Source organism: Emiliania huxleyi, assembly GCF_000372725.1.
Source record: "Emiliania huxleyi CCMP1516 unplaced genomic scaffold EMIHUscaffold_457, whole genome shotgun sequence".
NCBI lineage: Eukaryota > Haptophyta > Isochrysidales > Noelaerhabdaceae > Emiliania > Emiliania huxleyi.
The window spans coordinates 12,779-37,161 of NW_005198558.1; the positions used below are offsets into that span (position 1 = coordinate 12,779).

The window sequence follows — 24,383 nt, forward strand, 5'->3', positions numbered from 1 at the left end:
TACACACAGGACTTCTCGAGGCCGTAGAGCCGTAGAGCGTAGTTGGAACACTTAGAGCCGTACCCGAGCGCCGAGGCACGGTCGCAGTAGAGAGCAGTGGCCACTGCGCACTGGCCAGTGCACACCCCTCACCCGCATGCGTGCCGTGTGGTGTGTGCGCGCCCTCGTAGCTCGTTTCGGGTTTCGCGCGGGGTTTTGATAAATATCTTCGTACTCACACGCAGTGGATCGCGTGATGAATGATCATCGTATACTCATGAACGCGCGTTTTGTCTTTTGATGATTGGATGTCTGACTTGACAGCGGGCAGCGGTGTCGCGCTCGCGGTGAGGGCGCGTCCGGGGCGTGGTTGGTCGTTGGGTCGCCACTCCCCTCTCACAGCTGCTGCGCGAGCGGCACCTTTGGGGGGCGCAGCTTTTTGTAGGCGTAGTAGGCGCCTCCCAGCAGTGCGGCGACGCCCGAGGCTGCGCCCGCCGCCATCAGGCCGGAGGAGGCTTGCGCGCTGCGGATGGACTGCAGCTCGGCGTCGGTGACCTGGGCGGAGAGCGAGGGCCTCTCTCAGCGAAGAGAGTGCGGGCGGGCGGCGCTGCGACGGTGGCGGCCGGCCACATTGCCCAGCCGCTTGAAGTTTCGCGAGACGGAGATGCCGTCGGGCAGCATGGTCGCCTACGGCGGCGCGCCGCGGCGGCCTCCTACACGGCCGGGCGGCCAGGCCACCTCGCCCCGCCGGCGCCCCGCGCCTTGCTCCAAAAGGTGGTGCCGTCCTCGGAGAGGCCCTGCTGCGTGCGGTACTGCCACGCGCCGTGCGCGCCCGACATGACGATCCACTGCGTGCCTAAGGGAGGGGGCGGGGCAGAAGGCCGCCTCTCGGCGAGGGGTCGAGAGTCGCGGCCCCTAGAGACCTCGAGACGGCCCGCGGGCGTACCGTCCTCGAGCCATGGGCCGCGCCACGCCTGGCCGGGGTCGAGAGGGGGTCGGGGTGGGAAGGCGGCGGGGGGCAGGGCCGCCTGCAACGGGCCTCGGACGGGCCGTGCGGCTGCGCGAGAGAGCGCGCGCGTGCGCGCGTGCGCGCGTGTGCGAACGGTGTGGCGTTCTGGGTGGCGGCTTGTGGCGGCACTGCGGATGATCACGCCATTCGCCTGGTCGGGGGCGAGCGGGATGGAGGCGACGTACGGCTGCCAGTCGTAGTAGTAGTGCTGCCACTGGTGCGTGTCGACGCCGGGTACGGACGGGAGCCCCCGCATGAAGGCTTCTCCATGCATCTCGCGCCTGCAAGAGGGAGGCGCGAGGCTTCAGCGGCGGCGTCGAGTCGCGGCGGCGGCGGGCCGGCGTGTGGCCCGCTCGCGCGCCAGCTGGGCATGTGCAGCTTCATCTCCGAGCCCACGCCCCAGTTCGTCGCACCCATCGCATTAACGAGCAACCAGCTCACGCCCTGCGCGTACAGGAAGGCGCTCCAGTCGCCGCCCACCTCGGTGCAGAGCCAGTCGGAGCCCTTCCAGAGGCGCTCCCACTCCGCGGGCGGCTGGCTCGTTGGTAGCCTCGCTACCGGAGGCTCGTTCGCCTGGGGTGAGGGCAGGCCGGACCAGGTCGGCCGGAGCTGCGAGGAGTCCTCTCGCCTCTCCCGCTCGCTCAGTCCCTCTCTCTCCCCCTCCCTGTCCCTCTCATCCTCTCTTCGCCTCGTACACATCGACCAGCAGCTCTCCGGTGGCCTTTGTGCGCGGCCACGCGCTCTCCTCAGCCTCCGCGCTAGCCGACGAGCCCGCCGTCGGGTCATTCCACATCTTGCGCGGAGGTGGCGGCGGCGCCTTTTTCAGGTACTCCTCGGCGACCTTATTTACCTCATCGAGCCCATTGAGCGTGGCGTTCTCGGCCGCCGATATCAAGCTCCCAAAGTCGAGGTCTGGCCACCCGACGGCGAGGAAGCCGGCGCAAAGCATCCCAAGGTTGGTGCCGAAATAAAGAAAGCCAATCCTGCTGCTATGAACACACTCCCTTTGTTCTCTTCTCATAAAATCGGAGGGTCGGCCCACGGGGGGACTTCGTGAACTGAAGCGACCCAACGATTTTATGAGTGGCAGCAAAGGGAGTGCTATGAACAGGAGCGAGTTCGCGCTGCGCTAGGCTCAGACGGCGAGTTCGCGCTGCGCTAGGCTCAGTACGGCGAGGAGTTCGCGCTGTGCGCGGCCTGACAGCTGACTGACTCTCTTGCGGGCGGCCTGACTCTCTCTAGAGTCTAGTCTCTTGCGGTGATTTTATCTCTCGACTCTCGGCTGCGTTGCGCTCGGGCGGCCGCTCCAAGCACATTCTCAAGTTGACGGGTCGGCGCCGCGGGCCGCGCGAAGCTGTCGCGCAGGGCTCGGCGCGGGCGCTGTGAGCCTGCAGCAACAGTAAGCGTGTGGTGTGGTGCCGGGCGCTCGAGCATAGCGTAGCGCCTTGGTCATGCTCGCTGCTTAAAGAGAGAGATTTTTAGCAATACCAAACAACTCTAACAGTTTTTGCTTAAGTGATAATGCTACCACCCCTCCCCGCCCTCACTGGTCAGAGCCCAAATCACTGGTGAGAGTCGTGATTTTCTTGTTGGTTCATAAAAATCTCTCTCTCTGGTCAGCGCCATTCGTGGAGGGCTAGGCAGCTCCGGCCTCCGCCCGGGGCTCTCGCCTCTGCCGTGAGGGGGCAACCCTCTGAGGTCAAAGCCCTCTGTGCCGCGCCAAGACAGACCCTCGGCCGGGGACCCTCTGAGGCCAAAATCAGCCAAGAGAGGCCACAGAGGCGGCACAGAGTCAGAGTCAAACCCTCTGTGCCGCCAAGCCTGGGGTCCGACCCGTCCTCACAGAGGGGGGTCTGAGGCTTCAGAGAGTGCACAACCCCCTACTGTTCCGTCTCCAAAACGATAAAAAAAGAAAACCCGGGGGCCTTGGCTCCGCACCGCCCTCACCTCCCCCGTCGCCGCCGCAGCAGCCACGCCGCGAAGCGTCCTCTGATCTCGGCCACCGATCATCGGATGCGCTCTCTTGCCAACTTCCTGCTCATGGTCGGCGTCTGCGTCCCGCCGGCCCTCTACGTGGCTGTGCTCCACCGCCGCTGTCCGGCGGAGACGCCGACGAGCGGTGAGTCCGGGCTCGCACTCGCTCGGCGGTGGCTTGCTGCTCTGCCCGCCGATGCCTCGTCTATGTTTGCACCACCCTCCAGCGTGGCGTGCGATGTCTACGCGTCCCATCCCCGCCTGTGCGTCAACCTAATCTACTTTGTCGTTGTCGACGTCGGCTTCTACCTCATCTACCTCCTCCAGGGCTCAACGTGGCTCATTGACCCGCACTGGCAGCTCATCCCGGTGTGCATCTCGCTCTTCTTCTTCTCACACCCGGACGCCGGCTGGGACGAAGGCGTGCCGCAACACCCGCGCGCATACCTCGTCCTTGGGTTGCTGCTTGTGTGGGCGACGCGGCTGATGCACAACTACCTGCGCCGGGAGGGCTACCAGTTTGGGGATCGGGAGGACTGGCGGTACAATGACATGCGACGCGAGCACGGACGCTGGTTTGTCATCAGCCAGTTCTTCGCCGTCTGCGTCGCGCAGCACTGCATGCTCGTCGGCTTGACGATGCCGCTGCAGCCAGCGATGGCGGCATCGGGCGCCTCCCTCAACCGGTTCGACGCACTGGCCGCGTCCCTCTGCCTCACGGGCATCTGTGTCGGTCTCGTCGCTGACAACCAGCTCTTCGCCTACATGCAGTCGCCCGACAAGCCGCTCCTCCTCGACAGCGGCCTCTGGCGGTTCTCGCGACACCCAAACCACTTTGGAGAGCAGCTTTGGTGGATCGGTATCTTGAGCTCCGCCGTCGCAGCAGCGGGTGGGTGGTCAGGTTTTGTGGCCGGCGGCCCTCATTGCTGGGCTGTGGCCTTTGGCGTGTGCTTCAACCACCCGATCGACACGCTGGCCACGCTGCCGCTCATCGAGGCACGCATGCTGCGCCGCCCCGAGCGCGCAACTCTCTACCGTGCATACCAGAGGCGCACGCCGCTCCTGGCGCCGTGGTTTGTGCGCGGCGGTGGGAAGGATGCCAAGGTGGCGTGAACTGATGTGAGTGATACAATGTTCAACGTGTGCGGAGAAACGTCGTGTGTGATCCTTCCGACCTTTTGTTGAAGAATGACGCCAGACACACCCGACCAGCGCGCTGTGTGCCAGGGGGTGTGGAGGTGTGTGTGTGTCTCAAGTGAGCGCGCGAAGCGGTCTCCTTTACGTAAAAGCTCGGCGGACCCTCTCACATACACAATGGCCTCAGCTCACACAGCTCACAGCTCACAGCTCATGATGAGAGACGAGATGTCCGTGCAACAAAGAGCTGCAGCGCCATTTAAAAGGCCGCCGTGGCAATCCTCGTCGCCACGCGACTGAGCTTCTTGTGCACCTCGTGCTGGTGCAGCTGGTCTATCTCCGCAGGAACAGACCCGCCGGCGTGTGCCTGCGTGTTGCGTGAGGAAGTGGTTAGGGCGAGGACTACGAGCGGAAGAGAAGAGGGGATGGGCTGGGCGCGCCGCCACCTTGTTGGCTACGGCCGAGAGGTAGACCCCCCACACAGCGGCAGCGAGGCTCCCGATAGGAGCTCGCCACTCAAGCGGCACAAAACGGAAGCGAAGTAAATTGACAGGCCCCCAAAATAGCATCCCCGACGACCACGACTGGCCTACCTCTTCCCGGGTGCTCCTCGCCGCGTCCTCGACGCTCGAGCCGCGGTAGACACCGATCCCGAAGAGCGTGGCGCCAATGGGGAGCGGCATGATGGCGCAGTCGAGAGCTACCTGCGGTGGCCGTTCGCGTCGCTGACAGGAGCGCGGGCGTCGGTCGTCAGCCACGGAGCTGTGCCAGCACCTTTCCCAGCACGGCGCTAACTGAATTCCCGGGCAAGGTCCGCTCGAGCCCGACGAGGCACATATGCACGACCGGAGCGGTTGCGGTGAAGCCAGCGGCGCCGACAGCGGCGGAGCGGCCGGCGTCGAATGAGGTTGCACCCTCAAGTGATTGGCAGATCAGGTCACCGAGGGTCATCTCGACGCCGACGAAGCAAGAGGTCCGCAGCATTGCGCGAGGAGTCAGCATCGCTGATCGGACGCCGAGAGTTGGCCAGTCGTGCGTCCCCCGCCGACGGCCGGGTTCCCGGGTGCTTGAGCACTTGAGCACTGGATAGGGTCGATTCCGCATGGTACGGGACCCCTCGATCGTCTCGCCCTCCCTCACTGGTGTGTTCATCGGGGGGGGGTCATAACAAACACGGTACAGGATCGAGGTGCACGCTGCCAGAGCAGTATCGTCCCCCCTCTCCCCGACGGCGATGGCGGTGTGACCGATCGAGCTACAAAACTTGTTCAGCAGGATCCGGGATAGTCAGATGCACTACCTCACTGGGCCTGAGATCACCGTACGACAGCATCCCGTCACCGTCTCGGATTTATGTGGGGTCGAACCACTCCGGGATGGGCAAGCCCATCAATTTTCGTTTCGTATCTCCGGGTGCTTTATTACTACCCGACAGCGATCATTTACGACTCGCGCGCGCTCATTGTTGTTTTCAGTGTATGTAGCTCTTACGAACATACCCGAGGGTGAACTGCTGACAGGGTTTGCGATGAGGAGCGATCCGAACGTGGCATTCGGGTGATTTTGATTCAAAACTCAGCTCTTTTCTTTTGCGAGTGTGCCGGTGTGTCCAGTCCGCGCCAGTCCACGCGTTGTCGTGCAAGTGTGAACTTCGTCGCCGCCTTCCTCGCCGTCTGGCCATCGCTACGTGACAGGCCGGCCTACCAGGGCCACGCCCTCGCTGGCGGCGGCGCACCGCCCCTCGTGCAACCACCTCTGCTCGTCTACTTCAACAAATACTACAATTCCATCCGCGACCGCTGCATCAAGCTCTGGGGCGTCTACCGCGCCCGGGCCAAGCATGTCGACTTTGGGATGGTCAACAACTACAACCTTGGGTACTACGTCCGTCCCTCCGGCCTCCCGCTCGTTAGCAAGATGCCGCCCGTCTCCGACCTCTACTCTGAGCAGAGCACTTCTCCAGTCCCTAAACAGGGCACGCTCGCTCAGATTGCGTCGCACGAGCGGTGGCTTCGCTGCCTCGCCGCCTGCGAGCGGCTGGATGCTGAGATGGACGACCCGAACGGCGTCAAACATCGGGAGGCGACACGCTTCATCGCCGTCTCTCAGTTCGCCTCGGGAGCGTGGCTCGACCTCTGCCCCGACGGCCGGCACTCCTCCAAAATCACCTCGGAGGTTTTTGCCACGGCGACAGCGCCGCCACGGCTACTACATTTCCAGCGCCAAGTACGTGTACGACGCCAAGGAGGCGGCTGGTGAGACAGTCACCATCGGTATGCGGAAGGGCGACCAGCTTGCAAACGGATCGAAGGACATTCCGTGCGAGCACAACATTCGTCACAACGGCACCATGTATGCGGCGGCCAACATGGTCCGTGCACGAGCCTGCGGCAAGCTCGTGCTCGGTGACAAGGCGAACCCTCAGACGACTTTTCATCTCAATGAGGGGCACGTCACCGACATGTGTGAGATCGGCGGGGACCTGCAGTCCCAGCGTGGTGTCCACTACGAAGTCAAGGTGCCAGCGCCCTCACAAAGACGAGGCAGGCTGGGCAGGGCTCGGCGGCACACGGCGGATGCTGTGCGTCACTGGGCCACAAATTTGGTTTCGGCGGCACCCTCGACCAAACCTTGCTCAAGGTTCTTGGGTGCAAAGAGCGCGGCCACAAGTCACAGGGCCCGCTCGTCCATGCGACCGGCAAAGGCTGGGTCAAAGAGCACAAGGGACAGTACTACGACGCGCTCCATGTCAAGAACGGAATCGTCAAAATTTGTCTCGTCGAAAGCCAGGGCGGCATCGCGCCGCCGACCAAGAGAATCATCTTCAACTTCGCCAAAAGAGGTGGGAAGCCCGAGCGCCGTCGACCGCACCGACTACGGCACAGCCTCCGGCAGCGCCCGGGGCTTCGCCCAGCACCACTCGCAACAGCTCTCGCGCGCCGCCGTCTGTGGCGACGCGCAAAACATCAACAACGCCGCTCGCAACATGCGTGTCGCGCACTCATTCATGACCGGTCTCAATGTCCCACCCCCCTGCGCGCGAGGACGCAGAGGAGCAGGCGTTCTTCGACCGCGTCACGGACTTCCAGAAGCGCAATTTTAAGTTCGTCCAGGTCGCTGCCGCAGCGGTCGGCGAGACCAATGGCGACATGCCCATGCCCGACTGGCCGGCTCCGGACGGAGGCTGGGAGGCCGAGGTCGTGCGGATGCTCGAGCAAGGCTACTACCCCAACGGGCTCGTCGAATTCCAGTCGGACAAGTTTTCGCCACTCCACCACGCCGTCGTTTGCAACCACCAGTCCATGTGCGAGATCCTTCTCGCCCATGGCGCTGACGTCAACCTGAGCAGCTCGTTCGGCGACTACGATCAGACACCGCTCCACGACGTGCAGAACGAGGCGATCTGCAAGCTCCTGCTTGACGCTGGCGCAATCGTCAACGCTCTCGGCGCGAGCGGCGACAGCACCTTGATGACGGCTGCGGCCCGAGGCGACACGAAAGTTGTGCGCATGCTGCTCGCGGCCGGCGCTGACCCGACCATCTACGACACGACTGGCACCGCCGCAGTGGCAGCGCACCGCTCTGGGCACCTCAGCCTGGCGAAGGAGCTCACCGCCGCCGAGCGCTCGCACCCGAAGAAGTGGGTGGAACCGGCGTCGGCGGAGCCTGGTCCGGGAGACCCTGGCTACACCGAGCACATGGTGAAGCAGATCACCGAGAACCGAGCGCGCCTCGATCGCCGCATCAAGGAGTACCCTCCGCCTTCGGCCGCCTAAGAACCAGGGCCACTTGCGCTCCGGCAGCATAGCCAGACAGAACAGAGAACACGCGAGCGCGCGACATGGCGCGTGATCGCCTCTCCCCGCGCTCGGACCACCCGCCGCTCCCCCGGCGGCCGGCGCGGACCCCGAGTACCCTCTCTCTGTGCGTGGCGCTCAACCTTGTATAATGAGAGGGGTGGTGCGGTCGTGTCGGCCGCCCTCACAAAGTCAACAGAGTGCCGGCGAGATTGGGGGCGCCTCGTCGGGCTCGGGGGGTCGGGGGGTCGGGTCCGGGTGCGGGGTGGCGTGGCGGGTGGCGCTGGCGGCCGCTGCCGCAGCGCCGCTGGCGCTGGCGCGCGGCGCGGCGGCCTGTGGCGCTGTGGCGGGTGGGGGGGGGGGGGGGGTCGAGACACTGACTAGTCAGGGACGCGATCGGCCCGGAGGGCCGGGTGCGCAGGTTCCAGGTAGAGAGGTAGGGCTGGCGTGTGGGGCCTCAGGTAAAGGTAAACCTGTCTCAGACCGCCGGAGGTAAACGGAGCCCACGTGAGGGGAGGTAAACGTACGACCGTGGCCCCGCGAGGGCTCGCGAGGTGGGACGACGCAAGGCCCCGCGAGAGCGCTTCGCCTGCGGCGCGCCTGCCCGGCCATGGACCAGGCTTCACCGCCGCTTGCTGACGGCTGATCGCATCGCCTACCGCATCGCGAATGACCAGTGCCGCGACCTCTTGGACCTTGCACTGTCTGCCTGCTGACCCGGTGCAAAGAATCTGCGTCTCAGCTCTTCGGCGCATTGATTGTGCATGATTGCTCAAGTGGCTCGAATTGGCAATCCACCGCAATGCGAACTTGCAACATGAATGGAGAGCATATGCAACACGGACGCAGGCTTGCCGTTGGCGACGTCGGTTATCAGAGGGGTCAGGTCATAGTGACGCGCTCGATGGGATGCTGCATTGATGCAGACAGCAAAAGCATCGCAGCGGAGACCTTCTCATGAGTGGCGGCTCGCACCATGCGGCAGTGCGAAACCAGGTGCGCGAATTTAAGAGCCATTTTCGATTCCGTGGTTTTGGCACTGTCTACCAACTTTGGTACAAATCGACTTGCGGTCTGGGCACAGCTGAGCCCGGCGCTGCCTCCATTCTGAAAGTGTAGAAGGGAAGGCAGCATGTCAGGCTGCGAACTCTGCTGTGCGCCGAAAAGCGGTATGGCGCCGAGGAGGCCATTTTCCTATTAGAAAAGGCTGTCGACATCCAAAATTTTCCTCGCTGCGCGCCCAATCATGGTGGGCACGCAGCGCGGGGCGCCTGCGGCGCCCATTTTATTTTGAAATGTCTGCCACTCACCTAAGCGGCTCTCAGAAACACTCGTGCGGCTGGGCATTTTATTTTCTCGGAGAGTGAATCGCAGATTATGTTGTATCGAGATTGCAATATCTCGAGATCACTGCTCACTCGCCTCTCTCGCGCGCGAGAGAGATCCTCTCGAGGCGAGATCACGCACAGGTAAATCACGGCTACGTCGCTCAGAGGTAGAGGTAAAGGGGCTAGTTCCAATTCACTCTGACACGCTAATCTTGAAAACGTCCAACGGAGCTCCGTGTTGCTCCCAGCGCCCTCCCCCGCGCTCCCTGCGGCCATGGCCGATGATGCTAGTATGAGAGGTCATCTGGCTACCGCGAGAGCGACCCAACTCGTCGACATCGTCCGATGATGGTGCCGCAAAGTCAGCCTTCGGAGGCTATCGTGGGGTCGAGCCGGCAGTAGCCGTGACATGTGGTTCCACCACCCTCGCAGGCTTTGCCTCTGACCGCCACCGTTCCCAGGCTACCTTATGGGATGGAAAGGAAGGCTGGGCGAGCATATAGAAGCGTGCTCGACCTCGTCGTGGCAACCTGTACGGCAGCGCTGGTAGGCGCGATGAGCGTCGTGCCACCTGACCCGAGACGGGTCGCAGGCGTCGTACCGAGCGCGTCAAGTCCGTGTACTGATGTGCTCTGTACGGGCGAGTCACGTCGGCGTCAAAGGAGCGACGTGCGACCTGTCAGAGCTTGATCTCCGATCTCAGCGGCGTCGAGTCGTCTCCGGCGGCGACAATTCGGTACCTCCCCAGGACGCGCAGAGGCAGCTGCGACCCCCCCGAATTGGACGGGGCCTTCCCCGCCACTTGTCTGTGCCCCCCGTCCACTCGGCGGGGTCACAGCTGCCTCTGGAAGGCACCGAGAGGTACCAAATGGCGCAAATGACCAAAATCAAGATTGTGTAACGCGGGCTGTGCCACTGTGAAATGGAACTAGCCAGGGCCCACGGCTGCCCAGAAGTAAAGCTAAAGCGTACGGCTCTAAAGGTAAGAGGGCCGCAGGACCCTCAGTGATCAGAGGTAGAGCTAGAGGTAACCTAGACCCCTCCTACCCGGCCCCCTCCGGGCTGAACACGCGCGAGACGACGGTGCAGCGGAGAAATCAGAAAATATCTTTACGCACACATTGTGGACCATGGTGTGTACATGGCGACAACCCGTTACCGCCCGTTTTCTATTTCCTTTTAGCGTCAACGTCCTCGCGCGTCGCGACTTCTGGCCCCCCGGCGGGCCGCCCTCTGGGCTCTCCTCGGCTCAAGTGGTCACAGTGCTCAGTCCGCCTTCTTGGCCCTCGATAGCGTCGACATCGCGGGGCTGGCCGCCAGCCCCTTGTCCTTGGCCGCCGGGGCCTCGCCCTTGCCCGCCGCGCCGCCCCGCGCCCAGAGAGATGCGAGGGCGGCGGCGGCGAGCAGCTGCGCCGCCGCCGCGCAACGGAGCGCGCCCGTGTCGCCGAGCCGGTCGCGTGCGAGGGCGACCGCGATGACGAGCAGGTTGAGCGGGACGCGGCTGCGGACGAGGGGGCGGGCGGGGCTTGAGGTGCGCCGCAGAGGGAGGGGGTGAGGGAGGGAGGGAGGGAGTGGGCACGTCAATGCCATGATGGCTCCGCGCTGCGCCCCGGGCAAGTACGCGGCGCGCAGTCCGCCGACGGCAGGGAAGTAGACGCCCACCGCCGCCTGCGGAGGGCGAGAGGGGTGGGCGGCCTGGGCGGGGACGAGGCGCGGCGCGTGGGTCGGGTCGGGTCGGGTTGGCATCAGGTGCGGGCCTCGAAGGCGGCGAAGCAGAAGACCAGGTAGAGCGGCTTGTGCGACATGCTGAGCGCGCGCTGCAGCATGGTCGCCGCGGGGGGGGAGGAGGCGAGGTAGAGGGCTCCCGCCGCTCCGAGAAGCACGGGCAGCAGGAAGGCCTCAGCCCGCAGCCCCTTTGCGGAGCAGAGCGAGAAGGTCGCCGAGCCGACGGCGCACGCGGCCATGAAGCAAGAGAAGACCTTTCCAAAGGGGAGTCCTTCCCGCGCAGCGGCGGGGGCGGCGGCGACGATGGCGGGGGCAAAGACGAGGACGAAGATGTACATGGACGCCTCGAACAGCACCTGCACCGCCATCAGCGAGAGCAGGTCCGGCCGCCGCAACAGGATGGAAGCGCCCTCGCGCAGGCCGCCGCCGCCGCCGCCGCCGCCCTTGCCGCCGCGGTTCTCGCGCCACGTGGCGGACGCGATGGCGGCGCCGGCGGCGAGGAGGGGGAGCGAGGCGAGGAAGGGCGCCTGCGCGGGGCCACGCGCGTCACCCGGTCCGGCGGGTGGGCGTGGGTCCAAGGGTCTCGAGGCGTGGCGCTGCAGGGGCGGCGCAGGGGCGGCGCAGGGGCGGCGCAGGGGCGGCGCAGGGGCGGCGCAGGGGCGGCGCAGGGGCGGCGCAGGGGCGGGCGGCGCAGGGGCGGCGCAGGGGCGGCGCAGGGGCGGCGCAGGGGCGGCGAGTTGCCTGAGGCCCGCCCGCAGAGGCGGCGCGAGATGCCACTTGTCCAGAGGCGATGGCGACGAGCGAGTCGCCGAAGTAGGCCCAGCCAAAGATGCCGCCGAGGGAGGCGGCGGGGAGCGACAGCCTCGCGTGCTCGGCGCACAGCCAGGCCTACTCTCGCCCCGACGCAAAGCAAATCTCCCCTGGCTGGTGCGGACCCCAGGAGGCAGTGAGCCGAGGAGGACGCCTCGGGCGCCGCCGCGAGCAGCGACGTGCCGATCCCGCCCACAACCCGGCCCGCCAGCAGCAGCTCCGGCCGCTCACACACCACCGACGCCGCGGCGGCGCCTGCGGCGGCCGCGTACAGCACACACCCCGCCCTGCGGCCGCGAGAGTCGACGAGGGAGCCCGCGGCGGTGCCGACAAGGGTGGCGGCGACGAACCCGGCGAGAAATAGGCGCGACACCTGCGGGTGCGAGGTTCGCACGCAGTTGGCGATGCGGTCGAGAGGGGGCGGCAGAGAGTAGCAGGAGTTGCGGTCTGGCGGTGGGCGGCGGTGGGAAGGAGGCGTCAGGACGGGCAGAGACGGACGTCGGTATCGGAGAAGGGCTCGCCGGTCGCCACGTGCCGCTTCGAGGCGTACACCTCGTGGAAGTACGGGCCCTGCATCCAGTCGGCCGCCTTGAAGAGGAGCCAAGCCGGCAGGTACTGCCACTGCAGCCGGCGGAGAGCTTCAGCCGTGTCGGAGGGGGCAGCCGAGCCGTCGGCCACAGCGGCGGCCTCACGCGACGCGGTGGCGCGGCGTAGGAGTGTGAGCACGAGCCACGCGCCGCCGAGCGCGGCGAGGAGCTTGTCCAGATCGGCAGCCAGATCGGCCGCCATATACACATCTTGCTCGACAAAAGAAACTGGCGCGACTAGCACGCTATTGGCATCACCAACGCACGGGCAGAGGAACGAGAGAAGAATATAGAGTGGATAAAGCGCCTGTTCACGGCATGGAGGGTAAGCCACGCCGAACGCAAGGAAGCCGGGGAAGACGACCCCGAGGAGGACGAAACACCAGAGAGAGAGATTTTTAGCAATACCAAACAACTCTAACACTCACACGTATGTTTGTAACACCAGTGGAAATCCCGCCGTCGGCTGTCACGATATATCCGAAGGGAACCCCAGTGCCAACACCGACAGTTGAGGTACAAGTGCTCGAAACGAGAGTGGACCTGAGCAACGACATGACAGGGCGGGATATGCTCGCAGTGGGAGTCAGAAATGTGGTCCTTGCGCGAGGAGAGCTCGATAAACTCGAGGGACCAAAATACGCGGAGAGGAGAGCGGAGTTACGCAGAAAGGCGAGAGAAGCAGCGAGAGCAAGGCAGACGGCAGCGGCGTCTCAGAACGAGGCCGAGGAGAGCGATGAGTCAGGGGAAGAGACAGCAGGAGAGAGAACGACGAGAGTGGGAAGAACGCGAGGTGGCATGAAGGTCGCTGCGAGAATTGGTGAGAAACTGCGGAGAGAGATAGGAAGTGGTAGACGCCCGAGGGTGGGCGACGGCTAGCACCACACTCCTCTCCTTAAAATCCCTGTGTGGTGGCGGCGTGCCGTCCTCCCATCCCTCCCTTGTGGTGCCTGTTTTCTTTCTTTCTTTCGCTATTGGCATGCCGACGGCTAAGGCCGAAATCGTTATTGTTCACACCTCTTGCAGGTGTGAACACAAACACTGGATTAGCTGTGTGTATCTACTCAGCTGCTCCGCTTATACTTACCTCTGTGAATGAAGCGCGAACAGCATCACGATTTGAACAGCGTTCCTTTGAACGATATCGGTGTTTACCGCTCTGAGAATAGCGCTCACTTGAGCACTTGAGCAACTGCCACTGGATAGGGATTAGGGATAGGGTCGGATTCCGCATGGTACGGGACCCCTCGATCGTCTCGCCCTCCCTCACTGGGCTCTGGGTCTGGGGTGGTCATTGGGAGGGGTCATAACACACACGGTACAGGATCGAGGTGCACGCTGCTGAAGCAGCGGCCAGCGCTCACTCAACAGCTACGCAAAAAGTCTCTTGAGCACTTGAGCACTGGAGAGGGTCGATTCATCCGCATGCGGCATGGTACGGGACCCCTCGATCGAAAAGTCTCTCTTTATCTCAGCTGTCCGTTCTCCGCGACTCTCGTGTGTGTGGTCTTGGGTCCGGGGTTGTGTGTGTGTGTGTGTACTCAGGTAGGTTGTTGCACTTCGCGCATATCTTGGAGCACTTTGCTTGGAACTGCCCTATTACTATCCTTCAACAGTACATAACTCTCATTCATAAGACAAATCGTCCGAATCTTTTGTTTGCATGAAGCCTGTAACCTGCTTCTTTCGGCCCGACTCTGCAGAGAGAGTTGACGAACGTATTACCCCTCTTAGTTTTGCCTGCCGGCGTGCTTACTAATATAATAACTCGGCAGATACTCGAGTAATCGTACGTCCATGCAACGATTGAGACAGCTGGTAATAGCTCTTGAAACGGGCCCATGCCTCGCAGCTTGCTCGCGCTCGCAGTCTCGCTCGCGGCGCGCCGGACCATCGGGAGCACCCTCTGTAGCGACCACCACACATCGTGCGCGCACTGGGCAAACGGCGGAGATTGCTGGGGCGAGAACGCCACCACCGTCATCAAAACGTGCCCGGCGTCCTGCGGGATCTGCCGGCCGGGATGCGAAGACTCACATCCAGAGTGCAGACACTGGGCCCAGGATGGAGAGTGCTACTCCAACTCTGGCCCGGTGCGCCTCCTCCTCCCCAGAGTGCACTTCGTCACCCTCACTCCGGTACACTCTTACAAAACAGATGCACGAAGTCTGCCCTCTCTCGTGCGGCCTCTGCACGACTCCGTGCAAGGACCTCTCCCCAGCTTGCGACCGCTGGGCGATGAGCGGGCGCCTCGTTTCGCCCTCCTCGCATTCGCTCGACCCAAAGAAACTTCGGGAATTGTTCAAGCCGTAGGCGTTGCCAGCAGTCGCACGGTCCAGACCGAACTTTTATGCTGCGTGTCTGCCCTCTTGCCTGCGGCGTGTGCTCCTCCTTGTGCTCGGACACGCACTCCGACTGTGGGCAGTGGGCCCTGCAAGACGCGTGCACTCTGAATTCAGGGTACATGATGAAAGGTCATGTGTCCTATGAGAAGGGAGTGGGGTGAGGTGTGCAAACGGCGTCCGATACCCCCCCCCCCCCTCCCCCCCCTCCCCTCCCCAGCCTGCCCGCACTCCTGCGGCTCTTGCCGTCGCGATGAGGAATGCCGCGATCTCGATGAGGAGAGGTGCAAGAAGTGGGGCAAGGAGAGGTGCGAGGCGAATCCAAGTGAAATGCTCAGGTCTGTGCAGTACAGTCTCTCCTCTCCTCTCTCCCTCCCCATCACGAAGCCGTGCCGGATCAAGTCTAGGAGCTGTCCAGCAACGTGTGGCGCCTGCACCGTCGCATGCGCCGACCGCTCTCCAGCTTGCCACTCCTGGTCGGCCGACGGCGAATGCGAGTACAATCCGGTCCGGATGGTGACTCGCTGCCCTCGTCTCTCCGCCCGACTCCCACCCCACCGCCCGCCCCACTGCCCCTGACCCCTTCCCGCAATGTTGCCAGGCGCTGGACTGCCCCGCCACTTGCGGCATCTGTTCCGACCTGCGCGACAGCCTGGTGTGATGAGAGACTGATCTCCTCGCCGCCGCGCCAGTTCCACGACCGCATACGGGGGGAGCGCGGAACACGAACAGTCTCGCTGCTCTCTCGTGTAGTCGTGAATCCGTAAAGTTGTCATGTAGCCAGAGCCATATGACGTTGCGGGCTCGCCCGTTGTGATGCCAGACGACTGTGGACTACTGTCTACTTCCTCTCCGTCACACTTCCCAAAAAGACGACTCTCCCCCCCCACAATCATGCTGACATACCTTGCTCCCCCCCCGGCACACAAGATGTCCAGTGTCACACCCTCCAGTGTGGACTGGGACTCTTGGACTGCTCACTCTAATGCGCCTCGCTGCGAACAGACACCTCGCTGATGACCCCCACGACGCTCACTCCTCTCCCTCCTCATACTTCCCCCCGAAAACTTGGTTTGTGTGGGCGGAAACCGATCGAACTCCACACCCGCGTCGTGCCAGTGACATGAGCACTTGAGCAATGGATAGGGTCGATTCCACACATGGTACGAGACCCCATGGAACACCGTCACCCCCGCCCTATAAAGCCGTAGGCTTAAGCCAAAAAGCTATTAAGGCATGTGCCAGTGACAGAGCAGTGAGTGTGTGAGAGAGGAAGGTTTGTTCTGCTCCTCACAGCAACAACACAAACTCCTCTCTCTTTAGTCTATAGATCTCACGTTGAGGTCAGTCTCCTGGGACCTGCACGACCCAGAGAGCGCCTTGCACGACCGCCACCGCGCTGAGGGCGATCGCAATGCCGATAAGCATCTTACGGCGCACAAAGACCTCGGCGAGCAGCAGAAAAGCGTAGCGCTGGAAGAGGCCGAGGAGCGACGGCAAGTGCTGCACCGATTGCGCATCGCCCTTGCCAACCGCTGAGTTGACCACCGAGAGCATCAACAGGAGCGCCGACGAGGCGCCGCACGCCAGCGCAGGGCCGATGCGTCCGCCGGCGCAGTTACAGCCGAAGGAGAGCCACGCGTTGAGACTCACGGTGCTGACGAATCCGAGCAGCCCGAACAGAAAGTGCGAGTTCACTCCCGTCCACGCGAGCGCGTACTCTCCCCGCAACAGCAGCTCCTTGAGGCTGTGCGTGTGCGGCACAGCCGCCTCCAAGAGCACGTTCCTGGCGATGGTTGCGTACCTGCAGTCACAGAGCAGGATGAGCTCTGCAGAGTCGAGTGACATGCCTGTTGTGAGCCGAGCGGCTGTGAGATTAGGCACGCACATTATCGCGGTGAGCTCCGACACAAGCGACGTCCACGCAACCAGCATGTGAAGCCGCTTCAGGCGCGCGGTGTTCGGCGAGTCCGAGGATTGTGGCTTTGGTCCGGCAAAGCTCGCGAGCGGCACGAGGCCGCCTGTGAGGAGTGCCGCCGTGCCCTGCATGTTGCCAAAGAGCGCAGCCGCGTCGGCAGCATGCGACGCGAGCGCGAGCTCTGGGGCAGCACGCGGCGTCGCCGCAACGTGCAGCAGTGCAGGGAGGGCGGAATGGATCATTGCGAGTAGTGAGTTTGAACAAAGAGACGAGATGTTTTCCGAATCAAGATTGAGAGCGCGAAGATCCTGTGTGGTGGGCGGCGCCACAGTGCCGTGCCGTCCTGGCGGGCCGTGGCGGCCGGGTTTCCTTTTCTTTCTCTTTCTTCCTCCTTCGGGTATTTTCGTGCTGAGCTACGTACGGCACGCCCGCCGCCGGCGCGCGTTACCCCTCAGTTGAGCTTGGCCCAATGCCTGCGGATGTAGCCAAGGCCGGCTTGCATGACTCCCTCCCCGACGGTCGGGTACGGGTGAATGACCCTCGCAACCGCGCCCAGCCCCACCCCAGCCTGCATGGCGAGGGTCACCTCGTTGATGATGTTGCCCGCGCCGGCGGCGACGACGGTCGCGCCGACGATGGTGTCGGTGTCCTTGGAGCAGTGGATCTCGACGATGCCGCCTCCGGCCGCCTGCCCCTCGAGGATGAAGCGGTCGTTGTGCTCGAGCGACGAGGAGTACGTGTCGACCGCCACGCCGGCCGCCTCGGCGTCGCGTCTCGTCAGCCCGACGGAGGCGACCTGAGGGTGGCCGGGGGAAGGGGACACGGACACGTGCTCTCCTCCGCGCGCGAGAGCCGGCCAAGTGTCTGGCTGCCGCAACTCCATGTCTTGAGACAGGAGCCCCAGAGCTTTCAGAGCGGCTGTGTGTTCATGTCTGCGGTGCGAGGCGACCTCGGGCTCGGTGTAGCAGCAGCGCGGCACCACGAGCGAGGAGACCTTCCAGCCGTCGCCTGATGAATCCTTCGTTCACAATCAGTCATGAGCCGCAGTTGAGCGAGGGGACCTTGCAGCCGTCGCCGAAGAGCGCGTTCTGCACGGCCAGCTTGGCCATCTCGCCAGACATGTGCGTGAAGCGAGGCACGCCCGCCGCGCAGTCGCCGACCGCGTACACGCGCGGGTTGGACGTGGCTCCGAGGTCGTCAATCGCGATGCCCTCCTTGCCGCAGTGCGCCACGCCCGCCGCGTCGAGGCCGAGCCCGTCGACGTTCGGCGTGCGGCCCGTCGCAACCAGCAGCGCCTCGCACTCCAGCTCCGCCGGGACGCCGCCGCCGCCGCCCAGCACGAGCTTGAGCAGAGGGAAGGCGCGCGGGTCGTCTGGCTGCTGCCGCAGCGTCTGCACCTACGGGACGGTTCCGAGACTCTTCAGAGAACGTTGCAAGTGCGCCTCGGCGGTCGCGGCCGCAGCGTCGGCACCTCCTTGACGTCCACGCCCGACACGAAGGCGACGCCGTCGGCCTCGAGCGCCTTGACGACCGCCTCTCGCGCCGCCGGCTCCTCCTTGGACAGGACCGCCGAGCGAGCGAGCACCGTCACTTGAGAGCCAAAGGCGGCGAAGGCCTGCGGCGGCACGGGGGCTCCGGCGCGGTCTGGGAGAGGCGGCGGGCGAGGAGAAGCTGCTCTCACCGAGATCAGCCGAGAGAGCTAGCCGCGACACGCCTAAGCGCCTCGCCTGCGCCATCTCCATCCCGATGACGCCCGCGCCGAGCACGACCATCCGCGGAGGGAGCGCAGTCAGGTTGTAGAGCGTCGCGTTGGTGACGTAAGGGGCGGCGGCGAGGCCGGGCGTGGGCGGCACCGCGGCGCGGCCTCCCGTCGCGATGACGCACTTCTTGAAGCGGAGCGTGCGCTCGTTGACCACCACCGTGTCGGGCCCGGAGAACCTTGCCCAGCCTTGGTACACGTGCGCGCCCGCCGCCGCAGAGCCCTCGTGCGAGTCGGCGGGCGCGATGTGGGCGCGCAGCCGGCGCATCCGCGCCATCACGGCGTCAAAATCGACCTCCAGCTTGGGCGCGGTACCGTCAGCGGCGACCAGGAACCCCTCGGCCAGCGCCGCCCTTGCCTCCCGCGCAGCCCGCGCGCAGTGGAGCAGCGCCTTGGACGGGACGCAGCCGACGTTGAGGCAGTCGCCGCCCGCGAGGTGGCCCGAGATGAGCGCAGAGCGCGCACCGCGCCGCGCCGCCTGCTTGGCCGTCACCAGCCCGCCCGCGCCCGAGCCGATTGCGATGATGTCGTACTCTCCGGCCGCTTCCGCCTCAGTCGGGCCCTCCCAGGCACGAGGACGGACGGCGTCGAGCAGCTTGACGTTGCTCTCGTCGAGCGGCCACACGTCGAGCGCGCGGGCCTCCTCAGGAGGGGCGTCAGACCACGAGGCAGGAGGGGCGTCAGACCACGAGGCAGGAGGGGCGTCAGACCACGAGGACGCCATCAAACTTGGACCAAGTCCTCGCTTCTTCTGGGAAACATCGCGCGGCTCCGGAAGAAATACTCCTTGCCCCATCCTGGTTTGGCGTAACGTTCACTTTGTTTGTTACTCTCGCTCTCACACACAAACACATGGTGTTACGTGTTGTTGCGGAGGAGCCGCATTTAAGTTGTTACGGAGGAGCCGCATGCATTAAGAGAGTTTGTTTGCTTTGTAGCATTAACCCCGAGAGCCTCGAGAGAACGGGAGAAATGGGAGACCTAAATAAATAAATAAATAAATAAAACGGGCACGCCAAACGAGGGGTGGGAGAAGGACAGGGTCCCCACCTGCGCGAGCAGGATCTTGTAAGGACGATCAGGGACACAGGGGAACGGGAGCGGGGAGCGCATCGCGACACGGAGGGGGGCTGGGCAGGGTTCACCCACACGACAGGGTCCCAGGGATTTTCCTCTCTCGTATAGGACAGGTTGCACCCGGCGGCACGGGGGCAGGCGCGGGCCTCCTACTGGTTGCGCTCTCCTAGTTCTCCTGCTCCTGACAAGGGACAGCGACGGGCTCGCAGCACGGTGGACTCCCTATTCCACTGGCGATATCTCTCGACTAGCGACCTTCCTCCGGCTTCTCACCAGCAGTCTCTCACTACCACGGGCACACTGACAGAGGCGGCCAAAAGGCTCACGTGGGTGGCAGGGCGGTGATAGGAGTCTCCCACTCTGTGGGCTTCGCTAGAGGTGCGGCCCCTGCGCGTGTCCTCGCCCTTGGGAAGGTCTTGGAGGGGGAAGGGGAAGGGGCTGTGTGTCTGTGCATGTGTATGGGAGACCTTAAAAAGAAAGAAACCCCGAAAAGATTTCTTTTTTGAGATCTTCGTTGATTACGGTAGATTACAAAGACGCCACGAAGCGCGAACCCCCGGGGACGCCACCCGTTCCCCACCCCACGAAACACGCAACGCAGTATGACGCTCCGCGGTCTCGAAGCAAGCGCGATCCACAAGAGGACGCATCGCCTTCGCCTCCAGCGCATCGGCCAAATGCTCCGGGGCGACCGCATGGCCCGCATTGGTGCTGCCTCCGATGTGCAGCGCCTATCACCGTCGGACCGCGCCCTCTTCACGGCACTGGCGCAGTGCGAGCTGAGGCGGGGCGCGCCGCTCATGCAGAAGCATTGGCTCCTCAACCTTGCGTCCGCAGTCCTCGCCACGGCGGTGTCAACCGACGATGACACTTCCAGCGGGCTGGAGGAGGACGTGTCCGAGGCGCCGTCCAGCCCTTCCACCCAGTCTCGGCAGGCGCTCAGCGACGACGAGGACGGTGCGGTGCCGCCATCAGTGGAGGGACGCAGCCACAGCATGCTCTGCGCCAGCAAGGTCCTGTGCGGCCTGCGCGGACACGCATTCGCACCCGCCACGCCTGCTCCGCCAACAACAGAAAACGCATCTGTGTACATCGGGGTATGAGTGCACCCCGTCCAAGCTACAGGGTACAAAGCTATAGGGTACAAAGCTACAGGGTATTTTTAAACTCGCCCCGATCGGAACCCACGACGCGCCAGACAGACGGCGTGTGACTAGCTCGAGCAGGGCGGCCACCAGCACCCCACCGACAGTCCGCGCGGGCCGCACAGCGGTGAGACGAGGCGCGACGGACGAGGAGATCACGCCCCCGCGCGCGGCGCGTCTCTCGGCCTCTCTCGGCACCTGACACTTCCAACACCTCGGTACACCGCTCCAAGCGATCTACACTTCACATCTCTTACACCCTCCCCTCAGTGCTCACAGAGCCGCACCTGCTGGTCCCTGCTATCGCGCCGCACCACTGGGGTTGCAGCGCAGCGCCTCAAATCCCTTCACCCTTGAGTCGCGGCCTACCACTTCAGCCACGGGATTGTCATTCCGTGCGCTGCCTGCACACTGCTCTGACGCTGTTCTGATGCTGCGAGCCGACGGGACGTCCGGCACTTGGAGCACTCTTGGAGTGCAGTCGGCAACCTCACACCCAGGGCCGGGGAGCTAAGAAGCGCACCCAGCGGACCGGATGCTCGGGGGCGGCCTCCGGGCCAGAGTATCGTTTTTCTTCTTCTCTCGCGGTGCCTGCGCGCCGAGCCGCAAGCGCAGGCGATGTTCGCGGGCTTGCAGATGGGCTCCGGCGGCGACGGCGAGGAGGGTTCCTCTTCGTTCGGCTTCCTCAACAAGCCGGCTGCGCAGGCGGAGCTCGCTGCGCCCGATGACGGCGAGGGCGGCTTTGAGGGATTCGGGGCGCCTGCCGAGGGCGGCAGCTCCTCATTCGCCTTTCTCAACGCGCCAGAGGCGCCCGCACCACCCGCGCCTCCGCCCGACCCGTTTGCGAGCTGCGGCCTTGGTGCCATCTCCGCCGCCTCGGCCATGCCCTCCGCCCCGTCGCTGCCCGCCGCGGCTGCTCCAGTGCCAGCCGCTCTACGCTGCTGTGGTATCCCGCCGGGCACGGCAGCGGCGGTGCCCTCCGGCCCAGCGGCGGCCGTGCGGGCAAAGAAGAAGACCGCCAAGGCGCGCCGCCCCGGCTGGGCCTCCAAGGAGGGCGAGGACCCCCCCGCAGCTCCGGTGGCCAGTGGAGCCTGCGCTGGAGGCTGCACTGTCGGCTCTTTGGCAGACGCGTCCTGCGGCGGGGGAGGCGGCGGCGGGGCGGAGGGTGCGGCGCTCGCCCACGTGTCGCCTTCGACGCACGCCTCTTCCCTGGGCGGGCTGGGCGCGCGAGGAGCAGGGCCGGGTGCCGCCGGCGCAGGCGGCCGGTACGGCCCACCGACGCCGGCCACCACTCCGCCAAATGGAGCTGCGGGCGAGGGATTCGGCGGGTTCGGCTCTCCGTCGCCGCCGCCGCCGGAGCGACCGCCACCGGGACCGCTCCGCTTCGACTGGGGCGGCGACCGGGGCGGCGACAGGAGTGGCGACCGTCCGGAGCTTCGCCACTCTGCCGCGAGCTCGCTCGGCTCCGGCTCGACTGACTCTGCGTGCCTACCGTACGGGGGATTGTCGGCGGCCGGAGGGGGGGGAGGGAGCAACGGCGGTGCGGGAGGCGGCGGAGGGGGCGTGCTCGGTGGGCTCGTCATCCGCTGCCAACCTGCGGGAGGCACGCCCGTGCCGGGCAGCGGCCGCGCCTCGCCGCACTCCGCCTCGAGCGGTGCTCCGTCTTAGATGCTCCGTCTTAGATAGTCGAGAAGACGCGCATTCGGCTGCGACCCATCGGGACCGTACTCCCACCGCCAGCCCTCTGTGTTCATACCCTCCCGTCGCCCCCTCGGTCGCCCCCTAGGCGCCTCCACCTCCGGAGGCTTCAGCGGCGGGCGGGGCGGCGCGCCGCCGCCGCCGTCGCGCGCGCTCTCCGGCCCTCTTCCGCCGGACCTCTTCTCGGGGGAAGCCTTCCCCGCCGCCGAGGCGGCGGGAGGGACGGCGCCGCCGCTGCGGCAGTCGCCGCCGATCCGGCGGGACGCCAAGGGCGTACCCGAGGGCGGCGGGGAGGCGCGTCGACGCGAGCCCTTCCCGCGCCCGCCCTCCGCGCGCCACGCCCTCCGCACTCTCCTCACCGCGCCTCGCCGTGCGCAGGCGCACCGCTGTCCGCGAGCCGAGCCCGCCGCCGGAGGGAGCCGCCACATCGCCGGCGCGGGCGGCGAGGGCAGCGGCGCCGGCGTCTACTCTGCGGGCGGGCAGATCGGCGCCGCGCTCACCTCCCTCTTTGGCGGGGGAGGAGGGCTCGGCTCCTCCCTCCTGAGCGGGCTCACGATCCGCGCGCCCCACGCCGCCGGACCCGACGGGGGGCCGCACGCCGCAGCGGAGGCGCCGCCGACGCCGACGTCGGGAGCGCCGCCACGGCCGACGGCGCGGCAGCAGCGGCCCCCTCTGCCGCCTGCGACGCCGAGCGGCAAGAGCGACGCCGCGACGCCGCTGGCGGGCGATTCCGCGCCCGCGCCGCCGCTCTCGGACAGCGGCGACGCCGCGTGCGCGCAAGCAGAGGCGGGCGCCGCCGCCGCCACGGCGGCCGCAGTGAGCGCGAGCGGCGGCGGCGGTTTGCTGCTCGAGCCGGAGACGGTGGAGGAGGCGCGCGCGCGGAAGGCTGCTGCCACGGCGGAGGCGAGGCGATCCGAGGCGGCCGGCGCGTTGGCCGTGCGGCGCGGCGCCGCTGCGGAGGCGGAGGGCGCGGCGCGTGCGTTGTGCGATGCGGAGCGCGACCAGCAGGCCCGCTCGGCAGAAGAGGACTACGAGGCCGCCGAGGCGCTGCAGCCCGCCGTCGAGGCGAGACGGGGCCGAGACCGAGGAGGGGGGGGGAACGCGCCGGGGTTCTCTCGCCGAGATGTGGTCGAGGGGGAGCGAGGTTGCATCCCCTCCCCGTCGCCGTCGCCCAAGAGGTGAGTGCCCCTCCTCCTCCTGCTCGATCAGGCGGCGCGGTCGCGGCTCGCCGCCGCCGAGGCCGCGGTCAACGCTGCGGATAGCAGGCTCCAGACGTGCAGCGAGGCGCTCGCCGCCGCGAGCGAGACAGCCGCGGGCGCGGCGAAGGCCGCGGTGGCCAAGGCTCGCGCGCAGCGCGACGCTCAAGTCTCGGAGCAGCGCGCCGAGGAGGCGGCGGCGGCGGCGCGCTGCGCGGCAGAGGCGGAGCGGCAGGCCGTGGAGCGGCAGAGGCTGCGGAGCGAGGCGCGCCGGCTGCGCGTCGACGAGCGGGAGGCCCGCGCGGGGTCGGAGGCGCTCGAGGCGCAGACAGCGGAGGCGGCCGTCGACCACGCCGTGCACTTGTCCATTGACACGTCCGTGCCGTGCGGCACAGGCTCAGGTTGCAGAGGCGGCGGCCGCCGACGTCGCCGCGCGGGACGAGTCGCTCGGGCGGCGGGGGGCGCACGAGGAGCGGGCGGCGGAGCTGCGCGCGCTGCTCGAGGCGGAGGAGGCGGCGGTGCGGGCGTGCGACGCCGAGGTTGCCGCCGCCGAGGAGCGGATCGAGGCGGTGCGCGGCGGCTTCTCCAAGCCCACGGCGCAGCTGCCTAGATACCTCGATGTGATGACGCACCCCTGCCGGTCTGACTCGGATGGCGGCGTGCAGCTTGGAGGCGCTGTGCGCTCGCTTGATCGCCGCCCCGCTCTACCCCTCCCTAGACGGCACTCCCAGGGGGAGAGGGTTTCCCACGGGGAGAGGTATCCCAGGGGGAGGCCCTCACGCCTCTTGTCTCCTCCCCACGCAGGCGCGGCTCGAGCTCCGCCGCGAGACAATCTCGCACGCAGCGTCGCGGGTCGCCACCGAGAAGGAGCAGCTGCGAGAGCGGGCGGGTGCGCTGCGTGC

The 24,383-nt window shown here is 65.8% G+C and overlaps 9 protein-coding genes across 9 annotated transcripts in view; 4 read left to right on the forward strand and 5 right to left on the reverse strand.

The window, feature by feature from the left end:
• Nucleotides 1-193: 193 nt before the first annotated feature.
• On the reverse strand, nt 194-1,688 carry EMIHUDRAFT_459213 (hypothetical protein). Its single transcript, XM_005768470.1, has 7 exons — nt 1,677-1,688; nt 1,350-1,561; nt 1,140-1,269; nt 926-953; nt 741-835; nt 610-666; nt 194-534 (listed from the first exon to the last, which is right to left on the reverse strand). Exons 2-7 carry the CDS (start codon nt 1,403-1,405, stop codon nt 376-378), a joined length of 525 nt encoding a protein of 174 aa, XP_005768527.1. The 5' UTR covers nt 1,406-1,561; nt 1,677-1,688; the 3' UTR covers nt 194-375.
• A 1,481-nt stretch (nt 1,689-3,169) lies between these two features.
• Nucleotides 3,170-4,075, forward strand: EMIHUDRAFT_76107 (hypothetical protein; the record flags this gene model as incomplete). The annotated part of the gene is made up of 1 exon (XM_005768471.1): nt 3,170-4,075. The coding sequence occupies one exon, from the start codon at nt 3,170-3,172 to the stop codon at nt 4,073-4,075; it is 906 nt and encodes a 301-aa protein (XP_005768528.1).
• Nucleotides 4,076-4,358: 283 nt separating this feature from the next.
• Nucleotides 4,359-5,083, reverse strand: EMIHUDRAFT_245351 (hypothetical protein; the record flags this gene model as incomplete). The annotated part of the gene is made up of 3 exons (XM_005768472.1): nt 4,359-4,466; nt 4,546-4,803; nt 4,874-5,083. The coding sequence occupies 3 exons, from the start codon at nt 5,081-5,083 to the stop codon at nt 4,359-4,361; spliced, it is 576 nt and encodes a 191-aa protein (XP_005768529.1).
• A 2,036-nt stretch (nt 5,084-7,119) lies between these two features.
• Nucleotides 7,120-7,602, forward strand: EMIHUDRAFT_370486 (hypothetical protein; the record flags this gene model as incomplete). Its single annotated transcript, XM_005768473.1, has 1 exon — nt 7,120-7,602. A coding segment is annotated over one exon (483 nt), but the record flags the coding sequence as incomplete, so codon positions are not given.
• A 2,888-nt stretch (nt 7,603-10,490) lies between these two features.
• Nucleotides 10,491-12,548, reverse strand: EMIHUDRAFT_119150 (hypothetical protein; the record flags this gene model as incomplete). The annotated part of the gene is made up of 6 exons (XM_005768474.1): nt 10,491-10,725; nt 10,804-10,892; nt 11,006-11,476; nt 11,727-11,837; nt 11,995-12,132; nt 12,258-12,548. 6 exons carry the CDS (start codon nt 12,546-12,548, stop codon nt 10,491-10,493), a joined length of 1,335 nt encoding a protein of 444 aa, XP_005768531.1.
• Nucleotides 12,549-14,187: 1,639 nt separating this feature from the next.
• EMIHUDRAFT_245354 (hypothetical protein) lies at nt 14,188-14,659 on the forward strand (the record flags this gene model as incomplete). Its single annotated transcript, XM_005768475.1, has 2 exons — nt 14,188-14,484; nt 14,555-14,659. The coding sequence occupies 2 exons, from the start codon at nt 14,188-14,190 to the stop codon at nt 14,657-14,659; spliced, it is 402 nt and encodes a 133-aa protein (XP_005768532.1).
• A 1,242-nt stretch (nt 14,660-15,901) lies between these two features.
• EMIHUDRAFT_459215 (hypothetical protein) lies at nt 15,902-16,848 on the reverse strand (the record flags this gene model as incomplete). The annotated part of the gene is made up of 2 exons (XM_005768476.1): nt 15,902-16,492; nt 16,577-16,848. 2 exons carry the CDS (start codon nt 16,846-16,848, stop codon nt 16,033-16,035), a joined length of 732 nt encoding a protein of 243 aa, XP_005768533.1. The 3' UTR covers nt 15,902-16,032.
• A 209-nt stretch (nt 16,849-17,057) lies between these two features.
• Nucleotides 17,058-19,089, reverse strand: EMIHUDRAFT_76106 (putative mercuric reductase; the record flags this gene model as incomplete). Its single annotated transcript, XM_005768477.1, has 5 exons — nt 17,058-17,402; nt 17,556-17,600; nt 17,668-18,003; nt 18,102-18,221; nt 18,319-19,089. The coding sequence occupies 5 exons, from the start codon at nt 19,087-19,089 to the stop codon at nt 17,058-17,060; spliced, it is 1,617 nt and encodes a 538-aa protein (XP_005768534.1).
• Nucleotides 19,090-21,205: 2,116 nt separating this feature from the next.
• Nucleotides 21,206-24,383, forward strand: part of EMIHUDRAFT_119153 (hypothetical protein) — a gene marked incomplete at both ends in the record, with an annotated part of 4,734 nt that continues 1,556 nt past the window's right edge. The window contains 6 exons of the mRNA XM_005768478.1: nt 21,206-22,241; nt 22,374-22,558; nt 22,664-23,344; nt 23,495-23,836; nt 23,877-24,158; nt 24,286-24,370. Coding sequence (XP_005768535.1) covers nt 21,206-22,241; nt 22,374-22,558; nt 22,664-23,344; nt 23,495-23,836; nt 23,877-24,158; nt 24,286-24,370 — 2,611 coding nt within the window. The remainder of the gene's footprint in view (nt 22,242-22,373; nt 22,559-22,663; nt 23,345-23,494; nt 23,837-23,876; nt 24,159-24,285; nt 24,371-24,383) is intronic.

What these genes read in the sequence shown, in the direction of transcription:
- EMIHUDRAFT_459213 (XM_005768470.1), bottom strand. Translation starts at nt 1,405, where the DNA reads ATGGGTGCGACGAACTGGGGCGTGGGCTCGGAGATGAAGCTGCACATG. An exon ending in GCACCACCTTTTGGAGCAAG is followed by an intron (nt 667 to 740) that starts GCGCGGGGCGCC and finishes GCGCCGCCGTAG; the next exon opens with GCGACCATGCTGCCCGACGG. An exon ending in ACTTCAAGCGGCTGGGCAAT is followed by an intron (nt 535 to 609) that starts GTGGCCGGCCGC and finishes CTCTCCGCCCAG; the next exon opens with GTCACCGACGCCGAGCTGCA.